Below are 27217 nucleotides of genomic sequence, written 5' to 3'. Positions count from 1 at the left end.
GAGTGGCTGGGACTACAGGTATGTGCCACCATGCTTGGCTAATTTTTAACTTTTTTTTTTTTTTGATAGAGATGAAGTCTCTCATTACACTGCCTAGGCTGGTCTTAAACTCCGACCTTAAGTGATCCTCCCGCCTCAGCCCCCCAAAATGCTAGGTTTATAGGCATAAGCCACCACACCTGGCCAGCTCTACCTTTCTGCTCCCAAAATTGACTCCCCCTTTCACAACAGCAACTCCTCTTCTCACCTGTAGTCCCAAGACAAAAAACATTTCTTTATTCCTTTTGATTGTCAAAAACTATTTCATACCAACTTTTTGAAATTTAAAATTGAATCAAGCATAATTTTTAAGTGCAAATCAAGGATATATGGCTGTTACTCAATTTTAATGGAGAAAAGCTTTGTTATGACAGAATATCTAATGTATTTGATAGTCATTCATTTCTCATCTATGCAGGGAACTATCCAGGAGCTTAAAATTTTATTGGGAGACAGAATACATGAGGGGGCCTCAAAACCCTCAAAAAAAAGTTAAGGTCAGTTAATAAGACTTCCATCTAAAAATTAAACTAGAAAAATCTGCACATAGTGGAGATTAGCCATCTGTAAAATGAAACCAAAAAACCACCCAGGAGGCAAGATTGGAATTGGAAGATTCAGAAAAGGATGCTGAACCGACTTCATTTTACCCTTTCTGTAAAAAACACTTTTTTTTTTTTTTTTTTTTTTTTTTTTTTAACAGAGAAGGCAAATGGTTATCATGGAACCTAAAAAAGGGGAATTAAGAGATCATAACTGGGCCAGGAGCGGTGGCTCATGCCCGTAATCCCAGCACTTTGGGAGGCCGAGGCAAGTGGATCACCTGAGGTCAGGAGTTTGAGATCAGCATGGCCAACATGGTGAAACCCCATCTCTACTAAAAATACAAGAAATTAGCTGGGTGTGGTGGCAGACGCCTGTAATCCCAGCTACTGGGGAGGCTAAGGCATGAGAATCGCTTGAACCCAGGAAGCAGAGGTTGCAGTGAGCCGAGATCACACCACTGCACTCCAGCCTGGACAACAAGAGTGAAACTTCATCTTAAAAAAAAAAAAAAAAAGAGCGAGATCGTAACTGATAAATAAAAACCTTCAGCATCATCAGAGAAAGCTCTATTCACCCTAGGGGTTAGACTGTTTGACCATGTTCAACCAATCACTTATCTGAGTGCTGTGAAAACACCCACACCAGAAATGAAGGATTAAAGAGGTGTACCATAAATAATCATGTATTCATTCTGCAAACATAATCTATATCTGAAAATGAGTAAACCTAGTTTGAGGTATGTAATTATGAAACTGTAAAAGCAGGATTTAAGAAGAGTTTTTTAATAGCTTCATGAAACTTAAGAGTTACAGTGGAAATCCAATGAACTGATATTATCATTTACTTTTTACTATATACATCAGATTCCCTATTCTCCAAAAGTGTATTAGACTCATAAGCTGTATCTATTTTCAACCTGAATGCCAAATTTTGGCATCATCATAAAATCTTTGTTTGCTTAAAACTTGTTTTTGGCATAAAAGCAATTACGAAAATAGGAAACTCTTTTAAATAATGTAGATGAGGCCAAAAAGGAAGACACTGGGCTCCTGTATTGTAAAAACTGTGCTGCTGAAGACATGTGCAAACATGCATAAAACAGATGTAAATATAGACATAATTTGTGAACACTGCAGACAGGGCCTGAATTACTTGGAACTCATCAGGACTGATGAGGCACTAACTGCATTCAGGTGCACTTCAATCAGAACTAGATTATACCATTAAAATTAACGAGCCATAAGAAGACTTTAATGAATAAAAGAGGGCTGGTATTAAAATCTTTTACACATTTTACTCATTTGGCAACAATGTGGTTAACAGTGAAGTCACATCTCTTTCTGGTAGACAGGTAAAAATTTTAATTATTCAAGTTTTTGTTTTTTTTTTTTCTTTTTAAGATGGAGTCTCGCTCTCTCACCCAGGCTGGAGTGCAGTGGCACGATCTCAGCTCACTGCAACCTCTGCCTCCCATGTTCAAGCAGTTGTCTTGCCTCAGCCTCCCGAGTAGCTGGGATTACAGGGGCCTGCCACCACGCCTGGCTGATTTTTGTATTTTTGGTAGAGACAGGGTTTCACCATGTTGGCCAGGCTGGTCTCAAACTCCTAACCTCAAGTGATCTGTCCACCTCAGCCTCCCAAAGTGCTGGGATTACAGGCGTGAGCCACCGCGCCCAGCCTTAATATGTTTTTTAAGTAACACACTCTCTGGCACATCGCTTCGATATTCACTTAAATGGCCTATTGGAGGCCGAGGAGGGGGCATTACGAGGTCAGGAGATGGCAACCATCATGGCTAACATGATGAAACTCCGTCTCTACAAAAAAAAAAATACAAAAAAATTAGCTGGGCGTGGTGGCGGGCGCCCGTAGTCCCAGCTACTCTGGAGGCTGAGGCAGGAGAATGGCGTGAACCCAGGAGGTGGAGCTTGCAGTGAGTGGAGATCGAGCCACTGCTTTCCAGCCTGGGCGACTGAGGGAGACGCTGTCTCAAAAAAAAAAAAAAGATCAACTTATCTGTACCTGTCTTTTGCCATCCTGTTATTTTTTAAAATAGAAACAAAACATCCTTCTCTGATCCCAAATTTTCTCATTATACTGCTGAGATGTTGTTTTTTCCCTCTTTTAAGTTGTTAGCACTTTTCTAAGTCAGTAAGTCCCCAATCAAAAAAAAAAAAACAAAAACTATTTTCTAGGAATATATTCCCCATTCCAGGACAGGGATGGAAAGTCCAACCATCTTCAAATAGGGCTACTATAACATTCTGCAATATATAAAGTTGGCAAGGAAAGATGAATATTTGTCAGGTATCAATGTGTACTTTATTATTAGCCCAGCAAGTAATAGAAATATTAGACAATCTCAGGAAGATAACATGGCCATATCTCTCAGTACATGGAAGGACACAGACATTTAAAATTCTGGATCCACAAAACCTCACATATCAATATTAATCTTGAATGTAAATGATCTAAATGACCCCACTTAAAAGGCACAGAGTGGCAAGTTGGATTAGAAAAGCAAGACCTATCCATCTGCTGTCTTCGAGAGACCAATCTCACACATAAGGACACCCACAGACTCAGTAAAGGGTTGGAAAAAGATCTATCATGCAATGGAAAACAAAAGAGCAGGGGTCGCTATTTTTATATCAGATAAAACAGACTAAACCAATAACAGCAAAAAAAAAAAAAGGACAAAGAAGGGCATTATATAATGATAAAGGGTTCAATTCAACAAGAAGACGTAACTATCCTAAATATATATATGCACACAACACTGGAGCAACATGATTCATAAAACAAGTACTTCTACATCTACAAAAAGACTTAAGACAGCCACCCAATAATAGTGGAAGACTTCAACACCACATTGACAACATTAGAAAGATCATCAAGGTAGAAAACTAACAAAGAAATTCTAAACTGACATTTGACATTTGACCAACTGGATCTAATAGACATCTATAAAATACTTCCACCTATCAACCACAGAATATACATTCTTATTTTATGTTCTGGGGTACACATGCAGGATGTGCAGGTTTGTTACCCAGGTAAATGTGTGCCATGGTAGTTTGCTGCACCTGTCAACCCATCACCTAAGTATTAAGCCCGGCATGCATTAGCTATTTTTCCTGATGCTCTCCCTCCCCTAGCCCCTGACCCTGCTGACAGGCCCCAGTGTGTGCTGTTCCCCTCCCTGTGTCCATGTGTTCTCATTGTTCAGCTCTCACTTATAAGTGAGAATATGCAGTTTTTGGTTTTGTGTTCCTGCTTTAGTTTGCCACAAGACACATTCTTATATGCACATGGAAACATACTCCAAGATCAACCACATCCTGGCCATAAACCAAGTCTTAATAAACTAAAAAAAATCAAAATCATACCAATCATACTCTCAAAGTATAGTGGGATAAAAACAGAAATAAATGCCAAGAAGATCGCTCAAAACCACACAATTACATGGAAATTAAACAACTTAGTCCCAGAGGACTTTTGGGTAAACGAGAAAATTAAGGCAGAAATCAAAAAATTCTTTGAAAGAAATGAAGATAGAGAGACAACATACCAAAATATCTAAGATACAGCAAAAACTGTACTCGAAATGTTAGAAAAATCTCAAATTAATGACCTAACATCAGACAGAGGAACTAGAAAAATAAGAACCCCAAAGCTAGCAGAAGAAAAGAAATTTTAGTTATTTCAGAGCAGAACCAACAAAATTCAGACCCAAAAGTCCATACAAAGAATCAACAAAACCAAAAATTGGTTTTCTGAAGGATAAAAAAGATCACAGACCACTACCTAGATTAACAAAGAAAAAAGAGAGATGATCCAAATAAGCACAGTTAGATATGACAAAGGTGGCCAGGCATGGTGGCTCATGCTTGTAATCCTAGCACTTTAGGAGGACAAGGTGGGTGGATCATTTGAGCCCAGGAGTTCAAGACCAGCCTGGGTAACATGATGAAACCCTGTCTCTACAAAAGTTAGCTGGGCATGGTGGCATGCACCTGTAGTCCCAGCTACTTGGGAGGCTGAAGTGGGAGGATTACCTGAGCCTAGGGAGGTCAAGACCTCAGTGAGCCATGATCATGGCACTGCACTCCAGCCTGGGCAAAAGGGTAAGACCCTGTCTCTAAATAAATGACAAAGGGGGTATTACCACCAATCCCACAGAAATACAAAAGATACTCAGAGACTATTATGAACACCACTATGCACACAAACTAGAAATCAAGAAGAAATGGACACATTCCTGGAAACACACAATCTCCTAAGATTGGATCAGGGAGAAATTGAAATCCTGAATAGACCAATATCAAGTTCTGAAATTGAAATCAGTGATAAAAAAAAAATCTATAAGCCAATAAAAGCCCCAGACCAGATGGATCCACAGAAGAATTCTAACAGACATACAAAGACATACTAATTCTACTGAAACTATTAAAAAAAAAATCAGGGAAGAACTCCTTCCTAAATTATTCTATGACGCCAGCATCACTCTGACACCAAAACCTGGCAAAGACACAACAACAAAAAAAGAAAACTATATGCCAATATCCCTGATGAACACAGATGCAAAGATCCTGAACAAAAATACCAGCAAACTGAATACAACAGCACATCAAAAAGTTAATTTACTACGATCAAGTAGGCTTCATTCCCAGAAAGCACAGTTACCTCAACATGTGCAAATCAATAAATGTGATTCAGCACATAAACAGAAGTAAAACAAAAACCATATAATCATCTCGACAGACACAAAAAAAGCTTTTGATAAAATCTAATATCCCTTCATGATAAAAATCCTCAAGAAACTATGTATCAAGGTGTTGTGGCTCCTTCACTCCCATAGTTCGGTGAGTTCCAAGTTCTTGTCCTATGACCAAGAGGAATGAGGTTCACGGACACTAGAGGGTAAGGCATAGATTTTTATTAAGTGACAGGAAAAGCTTTTAGCAGCAACAGGGGACCTGAAAGTGGGTTGATGCCTACGGGGGCTTGTCCCCAGAAGTTTTTGTCCCCTCTTTCCAGGGGCGTTTTTCTCATTTGCATCTTGCACAACCCTCTATGTCCTGGTTGCTTCCTGGTCCCACTTCTTTCTGCACAGGTGTGCTCTTGTCCAAAGTTACTCCATCTTAGTTATTAACCATCAACATCACAGAAAAGCCCACATGGCAGGGGGGTGAAACTACCATGCAGATGTCATGTTAACGATTTATATATAATGAGCTGGGTCAAGTTAAGGACGTTACGTTTATTTACTGCACCTGCGCCTAAGTTGGGACACTCCCTTCTTGGGCAAACATCCTGGTATAAGAGGAAGCTCTTCAACACATTTCCACCTGCTTGCTACATAACAGGGGCAGTGCAGTTGTGGTCCTATAAGTGTTGTTCTTCTCCAAAGACCTTCCCTAACTGCCTAGCCAGCCCCTAACTGCTCCTCTCTCAAAAGGAACATATCCCAAATAATAAGAGCCATCTATGACAAACCCACAGCTAACATCATACTGAACAAGCAAAAACTGGAGAAGTTCCCTTGAGAATTGGAATAAGACAAGAATGCCTTCTCTTACCACTCATATTCACCATAGTACTAGAAGTGCTAGCCAGAGCAATTGGGCAAGAGAAAGAAATAAAAGGCATCCAAATAAATGTCTTCATGGATGATATGATTCTATACCTAAAAAACCCTAAAGCTGGCTGGGCATGGTGGCTCATGCCTGTAATCCCAGCACTTTGGGAGGCCAAGGCGGGAGGATCATGAGGTCAGGAGTTCAAGACCAGCCTGACCAACATGGTGAAACCCAGTCTCCACTAAAAATACAAAAAAAAAAAAAATTAGCCAGGAGTGGTGGCGCGTGCCTGTAATCCCAGCTACTCAGGAGGCTGAGGCAGGAGAATCACTTGAACTCGGGAGATGGAGGTTGCACTGAACCGAGATTGCGCCACTGCACTCCAGTCTGGGTGACAGAGTGAGACTCCGCCCAAAAAAACCAAAAAACAAAAAAAACAAAGCTGTCATCAAAAAGCTCCTAGAACTGATAAACAACTTCAGTAAAGTTCGAGGATACAAAATCAATCTATAAAAACAGTAGCATTTCTATATTCCAATAACATTCAAGTTGAAAGCCAACTCGAGAATGCAATCCCACGTACGACACACACACACGCACACACACAGAGAGAGAAAAGTACCTAACAACATATCTAACCAAGAAGGTGAAAGGCTGCTACAAGGAGAACTACAAACACAGATGACACAAACAGATGGAAAAACATTCCATGCTCAGATTGGAAGAATCAATATCATTGAAGCAGCCATACTGCCCAAAGCAATCTACAGATTCAATGCTATTCTTACCAAACTACCAATGTCATTTTTCACAGAACTAGACAAAAGCTATTCTGAAATTTACATGGAACCAAAAAAGAGCAGGAACAGCCAAAACAATCCTAAGGAAAGGGAACAAAGTTGGAGGTATCATATTACCTGATTTGAAACTATCCTAATAGGTTACAGTAATCCAAACAGCATGGAACTGGTACAAAAAGAGACAGAGACCAATGGGAATAGAATAGAAAAACCAGATTTAAAGCTGCACAACCATCTTATATTCAAGAAAATCAACAACAAAAAATCAATGGGGAAAGGACTCCCTATTTAATAGTGTTGGGATAGCTGGCTAGCAACATGTGGAAGAATGAAACTGGATCGTACCTTTCAAAAATTAACAATAGATAGATTAAAGATTTAAATGCAAGACCTCAAACTATAAGAATTCTAGAAGAAAATCTAGGAAACACCATTCTGGACACTGGCCTTAGAAAAGAATGTATGCTAAGTTCTCGAAAACAATTGTAACAAAAACAAAAATTGGTTTAAGTGGGACGATCTAATTAAACTAAAGAGCTTCTGCACAGCAAAAGAAACTATCAACACAGTAAACAGACAACCTACAGAATGGGAGAAAATATTCACAAACTATGCATCCAACAAAGGTCTAATATCCAGAATCTATAAAGAACGTAAACAATTGAACAAGCACAAAACAACCCCATTAAAAAACAGGCAAGACATGAACAGGCACTTCTCAAAAGAAGATATACACGTGGCCAACAAACATATGAAGAAATACTCATCATCACTAATCAGCAGAGAAATGCAAATTAAAACCACAATGAGATACCATCTCCCACCAGTCAGAACAGTGATTAAAAAGTCAAAAAACAACAGGCTGGGTGCGGTGGCTCACGTCTGTAATCCCAGTACTTTGGGAGGCTGAGGTGGGCGGATCAGGAGGTCAAGAGATTGAGACCATCATGGCCAACATGGTGAAACCCCGTCTCTACTAAAAATACAAAAATTAGCCGGGTGTGGTGGCGCGTGCCTATAGTCCCAGCTACTCAGGAGGCCAAGGCAGGAGAATCACTTGAACCCAGGAGGGGGAGGTTGCAGTGAGCCAAGATCGCACCAGTGCACTCCAGCCTGGTGACAGAGTGAGACTCCGTCTCAAAAAAAAAGACAAAAAAAAAAAAAAAAAAGTCAGAAAACAACAGATGCTGGTGAGGCTGCAGAGAAAAGGGAATGTTAATACACTGTTGGTGTGAATGTAAATTAGACCAGCCACTGTGGAAAGCAGTTTGGAGATTTCTCAAAGAACTCAGAACTACCACTTGACCCAGCAGTCCTGGGTCTCAAAGGAATGTAAATCGTTCTGTTATAAAGACACATGCACTCATATGTTCACTGCAGCACTATTCACAACAGTAAAGGCATAGAATCAACCTAGGTGCCCATGAATGGTGGACTGGATAAAGTAAATATGTACACATACACCATGGAATACTATGCAGCCATAAAAGAAACAAATCATGTCCTTTGCAGCAACATGGATGAAGCTAGAGGCCATTATGTTAAGTGACTTAACACAGGAACAGAAAACCAAATACCACATGTTCTTGCTTATAAGTAGGAACTGAACACTGGGTATTCACGGACATAAAGATGGCAACAACAGTCACTGGGGGCTGCTAGAGGGAGGAGAGCAAGGGTTGAAAAACTATTAGGTATTATGTCCAGTATTTGGGTGATGGGATCAATCATACCCCAAGCCTCAGCATCATGCAATATACCCATGTAACAAACATGCACATTCTTAAGAATGCTGTGTTTCACAAATTGCGCATTCTAAATTCAAATTGTTAGCAGATTCTGTGATAAGGGAAAGTATACATAGTTAACACCTTGATTCTAAAATTTAAGAGTAACTTAAGTAGTAAATGAAGGAGAAAGATGTAAAACTGAGCTTCAAGAGAATCAATACTACTCATAAAATGGTTAAACACAAGTTTTTAAAAATTTTTTTATATTGTGGTAAACACACGTAACAAAATTTACTACTAGTCATTTTAAGTGTACAGTTCTGTGGCATTAAGCATATCCACAATGCGGCATAACCATCACTACCATTCTAAATTTCAGTTTTAAAAACAAACATCCAATACAGGAAAAGTGGCAACACATGTAGATTGAATACTGTACCTTAGGATTAGGTCTTAGAAGTCCTTCTTAGTGTTTAAAGAATTTTAAAAATTTTATATATATATATTATAGCTATATCTATTATATATCTAGATATATATATATCTAGATATATAATAGATATAATAGATATATAATAGATATAGCTATAATAGATACAATATATAATATATATACTTAATTATAGATATTATATATGTAATATATATAATAGATATATAATATATAATAGATATTACATAATAGTTAATATATATCATTATATATTATATATAATAGATTATATATATCATTATATATAATAGATTAATATATATCTATATATATTTTATATATATATATTTTATATATATATCTATCTGGTTTGCTGTACTTCTCCAAGACATACTGTTTAGAGATCTACAAGCCACATACACCCAGTGTAGTTAATCTTCCTATCTGAAAACTTGCTGGTGACTTCCATATAAAGCTTCCCTGGGCAAAACTTCACAAGTGCCCTCCTTCATTTGCTCCTTGAGGAATTTAAAATCTGGGTTTTTTTTTTTTTTTGAGACAGAGTTTCATTCTTGTCACCCAGGCTAGAGTGCAATGGAGCGATCTCAGCTCACTGCAACCTCTGCCTCCCAGATTCAAGCGATTCTCCTGCCTCAGCCTCCTCAGTAGCTGGGATTACAGGTGCCCGCCTCCCACACTTGGCTTTTTTTTTTTTTTTTTTTTGTATTTTTACTAGAGACGAGGTTTCATCATGTTGTCCAGGCTGATCTCGAACTCCTGACCTCAGGTGATCCACCTGCCTTGTCCTCCCAAAGTGCTGAGATTAAAGGAGTGAGCCACCATGCCTGGCCCTGTTTGTCTTCTTTACTAGATTCCTCTGGGGGTATGAACTGTGTCCAATTCATCTTCATAGAGCTCACCATTAGACTCTCACATCTTCCGGAATATATGTAAATATGACTTTCTACATTTTCTTGGTCCATAAATGTTTCTTAAATATTTGTGGGACCTCTTTTCCTATGATCATTTATTTGCTATGCCATAGTTTTGGGCAGGTTATATTTTTCCTCGTATGTGGGCCTCTTAAATTAGTTCATCTGAAATCATTAATTACTGTACTGTTTTTACCCACTTACTGGTAGATTATTTTATATAGTAGTTACTAAATCAGTATGAAATATTTTTGCCACTTGGTTATCTTCACTTTGACCTTTTATAAAGTACTAGCATACATTCTTATCTCTTTTTGTGTATATGTCAGCGTGTGTCAGTCTTATCTGCAAAAGCATTTCAGCTTATTGGAGAGGATTTTAGATTGAGTACATGTATTTATTTTTTACTGACTCCTCCTCCTCACCTCCCTGATCCCTCTCTCCAGTTGTCTGCAACACATTCTACTGTGAAGTTTTTCTAAAACTTCCCAGGAAGAAATATTTTATCTATAATCTGTATATCACCATAATTCCCTCACTAATTATAACATCAGCTTATTAGTGGTTTAGCAATCTGTCTTACTCTCACAGGCTCTTGGCTGCTTAAGGGCAGGGATCTCTCTGTCATTTGTATATATTTAGCACTTAAGGTACTGGCAAATAGTAGATATCAAAAAGTGCTTTTTCCTCACCTATCCTATTTTACAGAATTCCATTTGTAACTATAAGACCTCTCATTGTTCCTTGGAATGGACAGTCTAAGGCCCATATCTGGTATGATTTCCTCAGACATGAGGAGGAGGAAGTACTCATCTCAGAGAATAAAGGAGAGCTTGCAAATCTTGCCACTTGTTTGTAATTTAGGTTTAAGTATTCATTTGAAGCACTTAACATCCTAACCACCGAAACACATGATTAGGAACTCAAATTTGAGAAATACAACAAGACGGTAAGATGAGTCAGAAGGATACATCATTTTTGTGATTAGTGTTCCAACACTATTCTTTGTCACGTTTAAGCAAAGAAGATGAAAGAGATTCAAGCTTTTTCAGAGGACAACACAAACTTTATATTATTCCTATTCCTTATTGCCTAGGAACCTCAAGCAACTTCCACTAATAGGTTTCTCTTGCTCCACACTTCCAATAGATTTTCTTTCACTTCTGAAATAAAGCAGTATTGCTTGTAATTTTGTTACTGAGAAAATCAACAATGCAAATGAAAGCATGTTAGTTAACAAAATTCAGTCACTAGCATTGTGTTCTATGGCAATCACTTAACTTCTCTGAAACTTAATTTATTGATCTGTAAAACAAGAAGACAGGGTTTTAAAAGGTATGTATTTCTATGAGCCTATAATTAGAAATTCTCGTGTACTGTGTCAAAACTCCCATGGATTAAAAATAACTCTTTAATAATGATTCTAAATGTAATACACACCCATTAAAGAATATCTGTAAAATTATGTATAAAGGAAAAAACCCTCACAATTCTATTACTCATGGGCCTTATTGTCAGGATCCTAAAGCAGCTAAAAATATCAGTGACAGGTTTTTAAGATGTCAGAATGTAACTGGTCTGGATCTTATTTTTATTTCCAACAGCAGGGTCATTAATTTCTTTCCTCTCTCTTCTGCTGTATTTTTCTGCATACTACAAAAAAGTTCAATAACTGCCTAGAGAATGCATTAGGTACAGTTTTCCATCCACAATCCTCTTCTCCAGATCTATTTTATGAGATCTCCTGTATGATCTAAAACACTATCCACAGTTCTTCATTGCTTAAGCTCTAATGGATAAAGTTTGAACACTATAATTTCACATTTAAAAACACTTTAATTTGGCAAAATCTCATCGCAGCCTTCCTTTCCAGATTCACTGTTCTCCGTTCCAAATTGCTCTATAGGTAAACTGGCTGCCTGGAGGCTGTTCCCTCTAATGTGTGAGTCAGTTAGAGGGATGGTCCACTCAGGCTGGGCCTTGGACACCTCTAGTCCTCATCGCCTATTGGTCACTTCATCTAGGGTGGCCAAGCGCCTATTATTCAGAGAGAATCTGGGCAAGAATGAAGATTTAAAATTCTAATGGTAGTGGTTCCAATTCCTGGTAATATGGAATAAGTACACTTCACTGTCTCTGCCAGTGAATGAAGCTCTAAAACATAATACATAGATCAGCAATTTGAGGACTGGAAAAGAAACAGCAGCAGGAAAATTGAGAAGAAGACCAGAATTCCTTATTTAACATTTACCTTGCTGATAATATTGTTATAAAAAATACATTTACAGTATTTCAATAAGTAGATGGGAAAATTGAATACAAACATAATCCCTTGAACTGTAAAAGTAAATACTTTCCAAAAAAAAAAAAATCGAACTTGGGCAAAAATAACTTAGTAAAGTGTTTTAAAGTAGATCAAGTAGACAAACAATCCTCTGCAGTATTTCAAAGTAGCAGAGCACACAGGTTTGGATTGAGATCTTGGTTCAAATCCTGGCTCTACCTCTTATTAGCTGTGTGACCTTGGATAAGTTATGTCAGCTCTGTGAACTTATTCCCTATTGCAAAATGGAGAAAATAATAGTACCAACTTCACAGGATACTGAGTGGACTAATTAGGTAATGAACGCAAACCATTAAGCACACTGCCGGCACCTATAAAATGTTCAGTAAAGTTAGCTATTAGAAGCAATAGTTTCCTCCGAATTCCAAAGGGCTTATTCTATGCCCTATTTACTCACCTACTAATCTTTATTGGACATACCGCTACGAAAAGAAATCGGTATATTCCTTTGCTTCCAAGAATGAACGACCTACAGTTTAAAATGCAATATACCACTAAAAAGAAAAGTTTTAGTTAAATGCGCCCTCTAGTGGTATGTTTTGTGTAAGTACCTTGCATCTACCAAAGATAAAACCTCTTCATGAAATGTCACTACCCTGAAGCCAGGTGGTTGAGATCATTACAGTATGGGCAGCACTACCACACATCTTTTAGGAAATTCCCTATCTTCAAGAGCTGGAAGGTGCTGTTGCTTGTTTGTTGTCTTTTAAAACTTTCTCCACCATATGAACTACGGTATTTGTGATATGTACCATACCAAATCTCAACATTCCTACAACCACTGACTTTAAAATCCCTTCTCTTAAAGAAAACTGGGCCACTTTCTAGTTTGCTTTAAACAAACATCGCAAAGTACTTATTCTTCATTTACTTAACAAATACGAGGGCCAGGCGCGGTGGCTCACGCCTGTAATCCCAGCACTTCGGAGGGACGAGGCGGGCGGATCGCCTAAATCAGGAGTTTGAGACCAACCTGGCCAACATGGCGATATCCCGTCTCTACTAAAAATACAAAATCTAGCCGGGCGCGGTGGCGGGCGCCTGTAATCTCGGCTACTTGGGCGGCTGAGGCAGAAGAATCGCTTGAACCCAGGAGGCAGAGGTTGCAGTGAGCCGAGATCGCGCCATTGCACTCCAGCCTGGGCGACAAGAGCCAAACTCCTTCTCAAAAAACAAAACAAAACAAAAAAACAAATACGAAGTGAGCACCAAGGATGTACCAAGCAATGAGGATACAATAAATTTACACAATTATTGTGTAATTACAAATGTGAACCGTGTCATAAGAAAGTATAGACTGCCATGAGCACACAGTAGGGGATTGGTCGAGTATGGGGGTAGGGGGCTGGAAGGCTTTCTTGAGAATAAAATACTTAAAGCCTTGAAGGGTGAGTAGAAAGTAACTGCAAGAAGAAAAGGAGTACCATACAAAGAGAATAGCAAATGTAAAGGCCTGGAGATGGCAAGGTACACAAGGCATTTGAGAAATTGAAAAAATGATCCTATGCACGGAGCTCAAAGGAGAGATTGAGCAAGATGAGGCTAGGGAAGTAGGCAGGGACTTCATAAGGAGTTCGAATTTCATCCTAAAAACGGTGGGAAGCGATGGGAGAGTTTAAAGCAGTACAGCAGTACTGCTTTAAATGTAATGATTTACATTTTCAAAAGTTCCGTTCCTACGGCACGGAAAATGGATTTCAGGGAGTTGGGGCAGAATGAATCCCCAGACCAGCTGTAGAACTACAGGTACAATATGGGACAAGGGAGGAGGTGCCAACAGAGATAAAAAGAAGTGGACAAATATTCAAAAGGTTGAATGGATTGAGCAAACTGTTGAGAGTAGTGGTCCTGGTAAATTGCATTTTTTCACTAGGCACACCTGGTGGTGGTATCCATTTGCAAGAAGCTAGAGAAAATGAGCCGTTTGGAAATTCAGGCTTTTCCTCTTAAAAAGAGAACTTGTTTGGCTACAAAGGGTAACATTTTAATTGAATGCTCAACGAGCACTGAAGGGGGGACATGAGGCACTGCCTCTCACCCAAGAGAGCCCCCAAATGTCCTTTTCAGACTTTTATCACAGTGACCCACTCCCACCGCGCCTTTACCTTGCCTCTGCCTGGAATGTCCTTAACTCCCTCCTGCCGCCAATTTCACCAGATTTTTTATTTCTTATCCAGTCTCACGGGAAGCCTTTCCGGCATCTCCCACTCTACCGATCATCCCGTCTGTCTCGCCCACTACACTGTGAGTTCAGACAGCACGGATTGAACTCTTCATCTTTTTGTGTCGGCGTCCTGCACAGCGCCAACCCATCACTAAGCGCGCCACAAACTCAGCCCCGTCTTAACGCCCACGAGTCGCTCATAAAGACCGTCTGTGACGCGGGAAGTGACGCGCTCTCGGATACTATGTGCTTCCGGTCTCCAGTACCGCAGGAGGGCGGTCTTCCCTGGCTCCCTAACTCGGCTGCTCTGGGGGATTCGTGCGCGGTAAGAAGCTGCGCGGCAGCGCGGTGAGGTGAGGTTCTCAGCCACGAAAGCTGCAGGGTCTCGTCGTTCGTTCCCTCTGGCCTGGCGGAACTTGTGTGGGAAGCTGGGAGGACAGAAGGCCTAGCCGCTGGGTCCCTGAGCTGGCTGGAGCGCGGGCTGTCTAGGGGCGGCGGCCTCAGCTGTTGGGCTCCGGCTGCTGGGGGCTCCGCGTCCAGCCGCCCTGGAATCCGCATGTGGGTGGGCCGCCCGGCTCGCCCACTTCACCCTCTTGATAACCCAGAGCCTCCCCCTTCCCACGTACGTAAGGGAAGGATAATCTTCGTTTTGAACAGCTTCGGTCCCCACTGTGACAGTCGCATAAACTTCAGCGAAGAGTGCGCTCGTAAAGTGGCATGGAGCCTCTCACACCAATTCACTGGGTCCACCCTTCAGCTTCTGTGGAAGGGATATTTCTGTTACTAGGAGCTGAGACTCGGGGGGTTGCGAGGGATGCTGGTCTTAAAGGGTGATAACTTAGGCCGGGCGCGGTGGCTCACGCCTGTAATCCCAGCACTTTGGGAGGTCGAGGCGGGCAGATCTCCTGAGCTCAGGAGTTCGAGACCACCCTGGGCAACATGGTGAAACCCCTTCTCTACTAAAATACAAAAAACTAGCTGGGCGTGGTGGCACGCGCCTGTAATCCCAGCTATTTGGGAGGCTGAGGCACGAGAATCGCTTGAGCCCCGGCGGCAGAGGTTGCAGTGAGCCGAGATCGCCCACTGCACTCCAGATTGGGCTACAGAGTGAGACTCCGTCTCAACAACGACCACAACAACAAAAAAGGTGGTGGCTTAATACAGCCATGCTTCCCTTAAGAACTGGTATACTTCTGAGAAATGGTTGGGCCGTTTCGTGGTTGTGGGAACATCATAGTGTACTTACACAAACCTACACACCTGGGCCGTATGGGATAGCCTGTTGCTCCTAGTCTACAGACCTGTACAGTATGACTACTGAATACTGTAGGCAGTTGTAAAAGGATGGTGTGTATCTAAACACAGAAAAGATACTGTAAAAATACGGTGTAAAAGAAAGCATGGTACACCTGAATAGGGCACTTACGCATGGAGCTTGCAGGGCTGTCGGTAGCTATTGAGTGAGTCAGTGAGTGGTGAGTGTGAAGGCCTACGATATTATTTAGGGTACTACTGTACACTACTGTAGACTTTATAAATGCGGTATGCTTAGTCTAAGTTTGTTTAAAAATGTTTAAGGTAATAACCTTAGCTTACTGTGCTTTTTTAACTTTATAAACTTTTAAATTAATTTTAACTTCTTGACCTTTTTTTTTTTTTTTTTTTTGAGACGGAGTCTATTCTGTCTCTTTCTTTTTTGAGACAGAGTTTTGCTCTTGTCACCCAGGCTGGAGTGCAGTGGCACAATCTCAGCTCACTGCAACCTCCGCCTCCCGAGTTCAAGCGATTTTCCTGCCTCAGCCTCCCAGGTGGCGCGCGTCTGTAGATGGGACTACAAGAGTGGCCACCACGCCCAGCTAATTTTTGTATTTTTAGTAGAGATGGGGTTTCACCATGTTGGCCAGGATGGTCTCGATATCCTGACCTTGTGATCCGCCCGCCTTGGCCTCCCAAAGTGCCGGGATTACAGGCGTGAGCCACCATACCCGGCCCGCTCTTTTGTAATAACACTTAGCTTAAAACGATAATATGTTGTAGAGCTATACAAAAATATTTTCTTTATTCCCTTACATTATTCTATAGCTTTTTCCTGTTAAAATTTTTTTGTTATAAACTAAGACACACACATTATGCCTACACCGGGTCAGGATCATCAGTATCACTCATTTCTTCCTCCACATCTTGTCCTACTGGAAGGTTTTCAGGGGCAGTAACATGAATGGAGCTGTCATCTGCTATGATAACTGCCTTTTTCTGGAATACTTATCTAGTATTATGTACAGTACATCATTGTAAGCGCAATGCTTGTATATGACTGGCATCCCAGGTTTGTTTACACCAGCATTACCACAGACATGAGTAATGTGTTACACTACAAGTTATGAGGGCTACAAAGTCAATAGGAATTTTTCAGCTCCATTATAATCATCTGAGACCAGTATCATATGTGCAGTCGCTATTGACCTAAATGTTATGTAGTATGTGACTAGCTGATGAATCTTTGATTATGGCTGAATGTTCTCATTCATTGCAGGAAAAAAATATCCTCCAAATTACTAGGTAGTATGTAAGTGACCAAAACTTTGTTCCATTTTATGTTGGAGCCAAATTATTAGTGTTAGGATAAATTACTTCTTTAAAGTATGTATGTGCTCTAAAATGAAAAGTATTTCTGAGTATTAAAGCATATGTATTGAGTATAAAAACAAGATACAGATTTTGGTGTGAAATATATCTTGATTCAAGTCATAATTTAAATAGAATTGAAGATGATGTGAAATCACTGGGCTGGAAGTAGCTTATACCTTGATTAGTAAGAGGAAGCCCGGGATCATCCTGTGATGGTAAACACTTTTATATGTTTTACTTATAACTCTGCCAGGAAATTTCAACAAACTTCATATTAAAGGACATGACTTCTGTATACTTAGTAATCTGCTATGCAAATTGTTGCATTGAAATGGCAGACGAAGCAAGAAGATTGGGAGAAAGTAGCTGTGGGACTTGGAGATAGGAAAATAAACAGCCAGGAAAACTGCAGAATGTGGAAGGAATAATTGCATTCATTGTATTACTATCGGATTTATATTTTATGAAATAATTTGGTTTCTTAAGATAATTTTTCAATTTTAAGCACACCTTTTTTAACTGGTGTGGAAGCTTTTCTGGTAAGTGGTAGATTTATATTAGAAGCATGTCTGTGCAGCATATTATAGCATTAAATATGTATCTAGATACTAACTGAAGTAAAAAGTGTTTTAATAATTAAAAGTTTAACATATGGGCATATGTGAGATATAGTGATATAGCATGTCTCTTTAGCTTTGTTGTTTTTGTTGTTGATGGCTAACCACCCATGCTTGTCTTAAAAATTGATAAGGTACCACTGATGAAATTATGACCAGGTGGGCCCGAGTTAGTACCACATATAACAAGAGACCCTTGCCTGCAACATCATGGGAGGAGATGAAGAAGGGATCCTTTGAGGGAACAAGCCAAAACCTACCAAAGCGTAAACAACTTGAAGCCAATAGGCTATCCCTCAAAAATGATGCACCCCAAGCAAAACATAAAAAGAACAAAAAGAAAAAAGAGTACTTAAATGAAGATGTGAATGGATTCATGGAATACCTAAGACAGAATTCACAGATGGTTCACAATGGGCAAATTATAGCAACAGACGGTGAGGAAGTAAGGGAAGAAATTGCAGTTGCTTTAAAGAAAGACAGTCGACGGGAAGGAAGAAGATTAAAAAGACAAGCGGCAAAGAAAAATGCAATGGTGAGAGCATCACTTCTACCATGTTATTTACTTTATTTAGCTGGAAACTATTCTTCTATTCACACACGTATACCTTAGCCAGCTCTGGTTACCGTTATGTCCCAGATTTATAGAGCATCGTTTTAAGGACTAGTACTTTTTTTAGCACATATATGCTAGGCACATGATGTACTGGTTAATTATTACAACAACACAGCAAAGGTGATGGCATATATTCCCATATTATGGATGGCAAACACTGAAGTGCAGACAGATTAAATAACGTGTGAAAGCCATTTAGCTAGTAGCAGAGGTGACATTCAAACCCAGCCTGACTTCAAAACCTATGTTATAGACCAGATGTGGTGGCCCATGCCCGTGATCCCAGCACTTTAGGAAGCTGAGGCGGGAGGATCACTTGAGCCCAGGAATTAAAGACCAGCCAGGACCACGTAGGGAGACCCCATGTCTACCAAAAAAAAAAAAAAAAAAAATTAGCCAGGTGTGGTGGTACACACCTGTGATCCCAGCTACTACTGCCAGCTGAGGCAGGAGGATTGGGCCTGCGAGGTCGAGGCTACAGTGAACCATGTGATCAACCGCTGCATTTCAGTCTGGGTGACAAAACGAGAGTTTGTCCTCCAAAAAAACCAAAACCTATCCTCACCTTCCAATAGCCCCTTTTTCAAATTAGCATTGAGAAAATGTCAAAATTATGAAGAAGATGAAGTAGAACAGGTTAAATATGTGTGGGTCCCTATTACTTGGAAAGGATGTTCTTTATCTATGAAATACTGAAGCACAGGAAAGAGATACATAGGAGTCATACTAGTTAGAGCAGAGTAATAGCAGAATTAAAAGTCCTTGAGACTCCCTAGTCATTGCTTCCTCCCTCCCCCATATTACATTCAGAAGAATGCTAGGGGCAGCAGGTTTCTTTCTGTAATGCCTAGCCCTAGATTTTAAAGTATGCCAGGTAAAGGGGATGAAATACTTGGTATAATTATTTCCCTTCTCTAAGTGAGTTTCCCAAGCCTCCTAGCACACCACTTCATAAGAATGAAGACTTGTTGCAAGTTATTATACTTTTATTTTTTTATTAGTATTACTGTATGTAGAGCACTATTTGCACCAATGCAGGCTTGAAATGTTAACAGCCTCTATAAATGTGTCTTTTGGCTGTTTGCAAGATTAGTCTATGCATTGTTATATTTAAAGATAGTTATTTAGAGATAATACTGATGAAACATTCCTTATGGATAAATTTGGATAGAAAGGATAACATTTCTATTGATATCAGGATAGAGTTTTGTCTAAGTTAACGATTTTTCAATATTTTAAGTCATTTTAGTTTAGTTGACATAGGCAGTATGGTGAATCACATACCATTTGAAAACATTTACTGTTATGACCGCTTAAGAAAAGCATTATGTTTGTAATTAATTGGGGAAGGATATTGTTTTTTAAAAAGGGGAGTGCTATATAAATAGTATATGGCTTGTTATGACCTGTTGTTAATTTACTTCCTTGGTATTTTTTTAATACCTTATACTAAGCATCAGTCTTTAAATGCTAATAAACTGATTATGCTATAGAAATTTACAATCAGCGCTTCACAATCCCATCTACATTAAACTTAAGGACCATTCAAAAATGTTGTATTAGGTGATGATTAGGTTTTAAAAGGGAAGGCAGTGAACTAAGGCAGTAGTCTCAGCTTAGCAGAGACCACCTTGACTTCACCAAGAAGCCAAGACTTCCTATGGTGGTGATGCAGGTTTTAGCAGTAGCTTTTCCTGCATTTGTATAATAAATGCAGCTTCTTTTTTTTTGGAACAGCTCATTCTCAATGTACAAGTTACTGAAGAATTTAAAGGGACTCATTCTTTTTCAATATTTTATTAAGTAGGAACAAAAGGACAGAGTTGCAAAATGTTTTATTTTGCTGGTTGAATTTGCTTTAAAAAAAAAACTTGTGCTTATTTTGAAAAAACATAATTAAATGACTTTATTATCCAAGAAATATATATATCTTTTTCCAGTTTAAATAAATTAGTTTAAATATCTGCCATCTTTGATTATGGTTGATATTCTCATTTATTGCAGCAAAAAAATTCTTCAAATTTCTGTAAACAACTAATCATTGCTCAGTTTTATGTTGGAGCCAAATCATCTTGGAATAAATTATTCCTTTAAAATGTATTGTGCATATATTCTAAAAATGAAACCTATTTCTGAATATTAAAGAATGTGTATGGCTGGGTATGGTGGCTCACGCCTGTAATCCCAGCACTTTAGGAGGCTGAGGTGGGTGGATCAGGAGATCGAGACCATCCTGGCCAAAATGATGAAACCCCATCTCTACTAAAAAATATCAAAATTAGCTGGGCGTGGTGGTGTGTGCTTGTAATCCCAGCTACTTGGGAGGCTGAGGCAGGAGAATCATTTGAACCTGGGAGACAGAGGTTGCAGTGAGCCGAGATCACGCCACTGCACTCCAGCCTGGTGACAGCAAGATTCTGTCTCAAAAAAAAAAAATTATTTAGGGTACAAAAACAAGGATATACTTTTTGCTATGAAATATATCTTATGGTTTGAATCATAATTTGAATGGAAACATCTGACCCAAATTCATTCAATTTTGTGAACTTTAAAAGAAATATTAATTTTTAAAAATTTTATGAGTATATAATTATACACATACAAATTTTGAGTGATAAATTTTATAGCCACTGTCCATTTCCTATAGAAAATGCCATTTTTCTACTGCAGACATTCTAGTTAATAAAATGAATAGTCCATATTTGCTCAATTCATTTAAGCAATTGCCTTCTACAAAGCCACATATATAACGTTGTTCCTGAGATTGATGGATTTATTGGTTGAGGTTTTCAAAAGCAATGAAACCCTCTGATGGAAAGGACATCTCATTGTTTAGGAACATATGAAACCTTTTTTCTACAAATATTGAGATTTCAGAAAGATAGTAAATAAGATGAGAAATGTTGTAAATATGTTTTTGATAACAAGAATTAATAAAGTCACTGGTATAGTTTTGCAGCGTGCCAACCCACATTTTGTTTTCCTAGGTGTGTTTCCATTGTAGAAAAGCTGGTCATGGAATTGCAGATTGCCCTGCCGCCCTTGAAAATCAAGACATGGGCACTGGGATATGTTACAGGTGTGGGTCCACAGAGCACGAAATAACCAAGTGTAAGGCTAAAGTAGACCCAGCTCTTGGTATGTGTTTCAGTTTTTTGTTTTGTTCATGGGGAAAGCCAATAAATAGCACCCTGGGTATTTTTTTAACACAATTTGTTACCAGTGTGCCACTTAGTATTTGGAAATCATATGAGATTAAATTTTAAGTTATGTAAAAATATTTTTTATTCAGAGTATTTTAAAATAATGTTAATTTCATGACTTGCCATATGTATTGTCAACTGAATAGGAACTGTTGATTTTTACAGGCGAATTTCCTTTTGCAAAATGTTTTGTTTGTGGAGAAATGGGGCACCTGTCTAGATCTTGTCCTGATAATCCCAAAGGACTCTATGCTGATGGTAAGTACTGTTACCCTCATATAGCAGAAATGGTGAGTCATCATGCAGTTGTGATTTAATTTACACTCAATCACAGTTCTTGAATAAATTGCAAAACCTTGAGAATTACATTATTTTTATCAAGTGCTATTGTATGTACTGGGCTTTCTGTGCAGTTTGACTTCATATGTTAATAAAACAAATCAGAAAAAACTAAGGTGTGTATTTCCAACTGTGCTTGCTTCATTATTTGTGAGACTATGTCATACATTTCTACTTTTAGACATAACAGAAGCAGAGAAATTATATCTCAAGCTAATATGAGGTTTTTTAAATCGTATTATATATTCAACCTCAGCCAGCATACCATTTTGGTGGAGGGGTGGGTACACATGATTCAATATTGTAGTAATGTTAGCTTCTGAATTTTTTTTCTTAATTATTTATCTGGCATGGGATCATGTAGCTTTTTTCTCTTTAACTCGGGTAATTAAGGTTCACACAGTAAAGTCTATGCGGTCTAAAGCTTTAAGGAGGAGGTTGTTATCTGTTAGTGTGATGGCTGGTGCCATCAGGCTCTAGACGTTTCTTGTGTCATGTCCTGGGTTTCCCTCCTGGAGAAGTCCAGTGAAAAAGCGTAGCTTTTGGCGTTGGTCAGACTTGGGTTATAGCGCCAGCACTGCCACTCACTAGCTGGGGGGCTTTGGCCAACTACCAAACTCTGATCTCTGTTTCCTCACCTATAGAGTGGAGATGATAAAACTATATTTTATTGATTCTAAGATGCACAGTTTTTCAATTTTAATCTCTCAGAAATCAGAATGTATCTTACCATTGGTGGGTCCCACATAATTGACAGCTGTTTTTCTTTCTGAGAGGTATGTGCAATAATGATACATCTTATAATCAGTGGTGTCTTAGAGTTGATGAATTATGGTATTTGCCTAAAGAGTTTTTATAAGGATTAAAATGTATTATTCAAGTGCTTCTCTTTCACTATGGCATATAAAGAGGCCAGGGCCTGGAAAATGCTCAGGTGCATTTCAGTTTTGAGCTCATAAAACTGGGTAGATAACATGACTAGTGAGCAAAAATGGCTTTCACTGGTCAACCAAAGTGACTAGATGTAAAAAAAAAAAAAAAAAAAAAAAAAAAATTAATGCAGCAAGGAGAGTAGATCCCATAGATGTGAAAATTTGGCCAGATTTGCCTGTGTGTGCTTTGATTTTATACGTTGTAATCTTTTGTTTACAATAAGGGGCTTTCTGCGATTTGTTTTAATTTAGAACACTTTAGTAGCAATAGAAACACCGGATACATTTTTGTATGGTACATTTGACATATATAGAATTAGTACTTTATTTTTAAGAGGTAAAGCATTATGTTAGGGGGAAAAGTAGGGTGGGTTTCCAAATTTGCATTTTTTATATTAAAAATAAAGTCAAGATTTGGGAAAGAAAAAAAGAAAATTCAGCCAGATTTGTATCTGATTAGGTCATTTTTCTAAGTCACTTAACATTTCGAGCATGATCAAGATAATGCTTGACCATTAAGCAATAGTGTTTGATCATTAAGTGAAACACTTATTTTAGAAACCACATGTGTTGTAATTCACAATCCTGGAATGTTGTTTAAAGTAGGCAGGTGGGCATTTTTATAGGGTTAGGGTGCCTGGCCAATGGAAGGCACTGAAACAAAAATTAACTTTATTTCTTTCATAAATGCTTGCCCCCATCTGATCTGTACAGTAGAACAGTAGTTTCTAATCTGTTTTTGGGCCATTGACTGTTTGAGAATCTGACATGCTATTCAAGAAAGTGCATCTGCTTACATCTTTTGTTTACAGGTCCAAGGGCTCACAGACTCTTGACTGTCTAAGCATTGTTAAGATCCAGGCTTCTGTGCAATGGCTCTTGAACAAGTGCCTTCCATCATATCTCATTTCTTTTTCCTACTTCTCAAGGCCAGGTGCAAGAAGCAGTGGGTGGGTACAATTTAGTGCTCTGTGAGGTTAAAAGGAATGGAGAATGAATTAATAGGAAGAGTGGCACCTCCCTATGATCCTGGTCTAGCTACCTTTACAACTGACAGGGTTGTGAGGATCCAGTAAGATGTGGAAGTGCTTTGAGATGTTAAAAACCCCTTGCAAGTATGAGATGGTATTCAGTGGCTTTGCTTTTTCAACAGGTGGTGGTTGCAAACTTTGTGGCTCTGTGGAACATTTAAAGAAAGATTGCCCTGAAAGTCAGAATTCAGGTGAGATCTCTGGGCCTCTACTTAGAAGGAGTGAGATTAGTATTCCTCTGCATTTTATTCTGTACTTGTTATTAATAACTCATTGGGATAATAATGATTTTAAGACAACCTGTTTTCCTACTGTAGCAATGACTTAATCTCTGTCAGCAATAGACACACATAGTATTGAGTAACTGAATAGTTGGGGGAAAAAAGTGACCAGTAAGCCTTAGGGGACCCTGACTTTATAAGACATCTGATTCATAAGCATTTATATTTGCTAACTAATGAATTTAATATAATAGAGCCAATTCTGTTACTTACAGAAAATATGAATTCACTGAGAAAATAAAAAATATGAAATAACTTTCAATAGCCTTAATATTGAGTGTCCTCATGTACGCTTTGCTTTGTATGTACCTAAAAGATTCAGAGTTGATTGCAGAAACTACCAAAAATATTAAAAATGTGTTATCCACACAGAATCTGGCTATTTTCTTCCTGGTGAAATACCAGCCTTATTCATCAAAAACTTCAGAGATGTTCACTATACCTATGGCAGACTTTTAAGGAAGTGGAGATCATCATTACATTAGTTTGCCTGGACTAGAATGATAATCCTATGTGAAGGAAAGCAAGAGGACAGTAGGATAGCCCAGCAGTGCTTCTTATGGAAAGAGCATGTTTCTTTTTATTTCACGTAGTCACAGCACTACATGAATAAGTCTGCTCATTCTTACTTCCTATCCCTGACATTTAAATTTGAAAACCAAGAGTTCTTATTTACAAGCTTGTCTAGAAGATAGTCTTTAGTACGTTGTAGGCAGTGAGACTGAAATGATGAAGTGGAATTTGAATTCTCCCTCCTGGGAGGATTGCCACTTCCCAAATGACAAGACTGACAAGCAGATGTTGTATAATTTCACAGGTGGAATCTTGTGCATTTAAAACTGATGCTTCATAAGCCTTGCTGTTTACAGACTCTTGGAATTCATTGACTCTGTAATGATGAACTCTGGGAAAGAATGAAAGAGCTTTCTCATCAGTTCATGCATTGCAAAGTAGTTGCTGCATTTCCCTAATTGGGATGAGAAATTGCCTGTGCTACTCTGAAATCAAGGGTTATAATCAATTACAGAATTGCTCACTTTCCTTTAGTGATGGAGTCTTCCCTCCTTGTGATTATTCATGTCAAAATGAGTTCCTTTCCAAAACCAGTAACAATCTGAGTGGATGCATTTGATTACTGTTTTTCTCACATTCTGATTTTTCTATTCCTTTACAGAGCGAATGGTCACAGTTGGTCGCTGGGCAAAGGGAATGAGTGCAGACTATGAAGAAATTTTGGATGCTCCTAAACCGCAAAAACCCAAAACAAAAATACCTAAAGTTGTTAATTTTTGATAACAACTAGCACTATCATTAGTTACCACCTCATTGTTACTTTCTAAACCAGGCCCGCTTCACAAGTTAAGAGTTGAGCTCCCCTGTAGCCAGGACTATGCTGTAGATATCAGTATGACCTGGGTGTGGCCAAAAGCAATTTCTTTATTCTGTCCATCAAATAGTACTTCTACCACTGTTTGGAGAAAATTGAAGAAAAGAATAAGATGATTAAATGGATTCTCTAAAAGAACATATTTTAAGAGACAGAACTTAGACATAACCAAGTAGTTGTATACCTGATTGTAACAATCATCTTTTATAAAAGCAAAATTATGCATAAATGTAAAACACCCCTAAAAAAGGGAACGAATGAATTTTTGGTTATATTGTTTTCTTGGCTCAAAGTATCAATTTATTATTATAATAGAAATTTATAAGTTGCTAGAAAGTCTATTTTTTAAATATGGAATAAAAATATGTTTTCTATTGCTTATTTTCTGAATACTTGATTCTCGATTGAAATATCCATTGTTCGTTAATATCCATGTAACAATCCCTTTGGAAACGAGATTTTTTATGAATCCTAGATGAGAATAAACAGGGATTTGGTTTTTTAGTTTTGACATAAAGGATTACAAGTTACTAAAGTTAAAATTGAAATACCTCAATTTAACAGCAGCTCTTTTTTGCCCTTGATTTTCAAGAGAGAAATTCTAGCCAAAATTCAGTTTTCGTTACTTAACCAGAATGATGGCAGATAACAGATTGTATAATAAACTTAATAGCATTTTGTTCACATGTTTTAGATGAGTCAGAGTAAGATGGAAGTATCACCATAATAGAGTTAGAACACTAATCAGAGACCCATTAGCTTCTTTGTTTGATTTGATGAATTCATGCATACTTAATACATATATTTCACAAGGCTTAACACTACCATTGTACTGTATAATGGAATGACTCTAGTGGTTTTGTGTTTCATTTGAAATTTTACCTGATTGAATCCATTTGTAACTAAAGGAAACAGCTGTGATTAGTTACTGATGCCTCAAAAGCAAAATATTTACCAAATAAGAAAAGAAACACTTTTCTCTGTTTTCATATCTGCACAACTCGACAGTTCTAGTCTTAATAGGAGCTGTTCTTTTATTTCAGTGTGAGAGGAAAACATGACAAAATACTGCTCAGCATCCCAGAGCTTAAGGAAATGAGTGCTATTTAGAAGGAATTGCACAAGCCAGGCAGTTGGAAAAGGACAGTAATGCTGCCTTAGTCATCTAGTCTGAACACACCCAGATTTATTTCACCTGTCCCATCAGGAGCAGACGGCTTTGTAGAGTCTACAGCCTGTCAGCTGGAAGTTAGGTCTAATGCTTTTTGTAGTCTTCAGTGCAAGAATGTTGGTATCCATTTTGTCTTTCTTGGATTACTCTGTGTGTGTGTGTGTGTGTGTGTAATTTTTTTTTTGATATGGAGCTTGCTGTGTCACCCAGGCTAGAGTGCAGTGGTGCAATCTTGGCTTACTGCAACCTCTGCCTCCTGGGTTCAAGCGATTCTCCTGCCTCAGCCTCCTGAATAGCTGGGATTACAGGCATGCACCACCACGCCCCGCTAATTTTTGCATTTTTACTAGAGATGGGGTTTCACCATGTTGGACAGGCTGGTCTCAAACTCTTGACCTCGTGATCTGCTCGCCTCGGCCTCCCAAAGTGCTGGGATTACAGG

The 27217-nt window shown here is 38.7% G+C and overlaps 1 protein-coding gene and 1 long non-coding RNA gene across 9 annotated transcripts in view; one reads left to right on the top strand and one right to left on the bottom strand.

The window, feature by feature from the left end:
- Window positions 1-14761, bottom strand: part of LOC131383806 (uncharacterized) — a 60534-nt gene extending 45773 nt beyond the window's left edge. For all 6 annotated transcript variants that reach the window (XR_009214123.1, XR_009214125.1, XR_009214128.1 and 3 more), the window contains exon 1: window positions 14512-14761. This is a non-coding gene — a long non-coding RNA (uncharacterized LOC131383806). The remainder of the gene's footprint in view (window positions 1-14511) is intronic.
- Window positions 14762-14811: 50 nt separating this feature from the next.
- On the top strand, window positions 14812-25980 carry ZCCHC9 (zinc finger CCHC-type containing 9). 3 transcript variants are annotated; one of them, XM_032156931.1, is made up of 6 exons: window positions 14812-14895; window positions 17950-18350; window positions 21419-21569; window positions 21800-21892; window positions 24059-24127; window positions 25392-25980. In XM_032156931.1, the coding sequence occupies exons 2-6, from the start codon at window positions 17967-17969 to the stop codon at window positions 25508-25510; spliced, it is 816 nt and encodes a 271-aa protein (XP_032012822.1). In that variant the 5' UTR covers window positions 14812-14895; window positions 17950-17966; the 3' UTR covers window positions 25511-25980. The 3 variants fall into 3 exon arrangements, with proteins under 3 accessions (XP_032012822.1, XP_032012821.1, XP_058296736.1); XM_032156930.2 differs by having other exon boundaries at window positions 14812-14923; XM_058440753.1 differs by lacking the exon at window positions 14812-14895 and adding an exon at window positions 15525-15717.
- Window positions 25981-27217: the final 1237 nt, after the last annotated feature.

The sequence above is a fragment of the Hylobates moloch genome, unplaced genomic scaffold, assembly GCF_009828535.3.
Source record: "Hylobates moloch isolate HMO894 unplaced genomic scaffold, HMol_V3 SCAFFOLD_6, whole genome shotgun sequence".
Lineage (NCBI taxonomy): Eukaryota > Metazoa > Chordata > Mammalia > Primates > Hylobatidae > Hylobates > Hylobates moloch.
The sequence above is the reverse complement of the archived record's forward strand: the minus strand, read 5'-3'. Positions and strand labels throughout refer to the sequence as shown.

What these genes read in the sequence shown, in the direction of transcription:
- ZCCHC9 (XM_032156931.1), top strand. Translation starts at nt 17,967, where the DNA reads ATGACCAGGTGGGCCCGAGTTAGTACCACATATAACAAGAGACCCTTG. An exon ending in CAAAGGACTCTATGCTGATG is followed by an intron (nt 21,893 to 24,058) that starts GTAAGTACTGTT and finishes CTTTTTCAACAG; the next exon opens with GTGGTGGTTGCAAACTTTGT. An exon ending in CCCTGAAAGTCAGAATTCAG is followed by an intron (nt 24,128 to 25,391) that starts GTGAGATCTCTG and finishes ATTCCTTTACAG; the next exon opens with AGCGAATGGTCACAGTTGGT.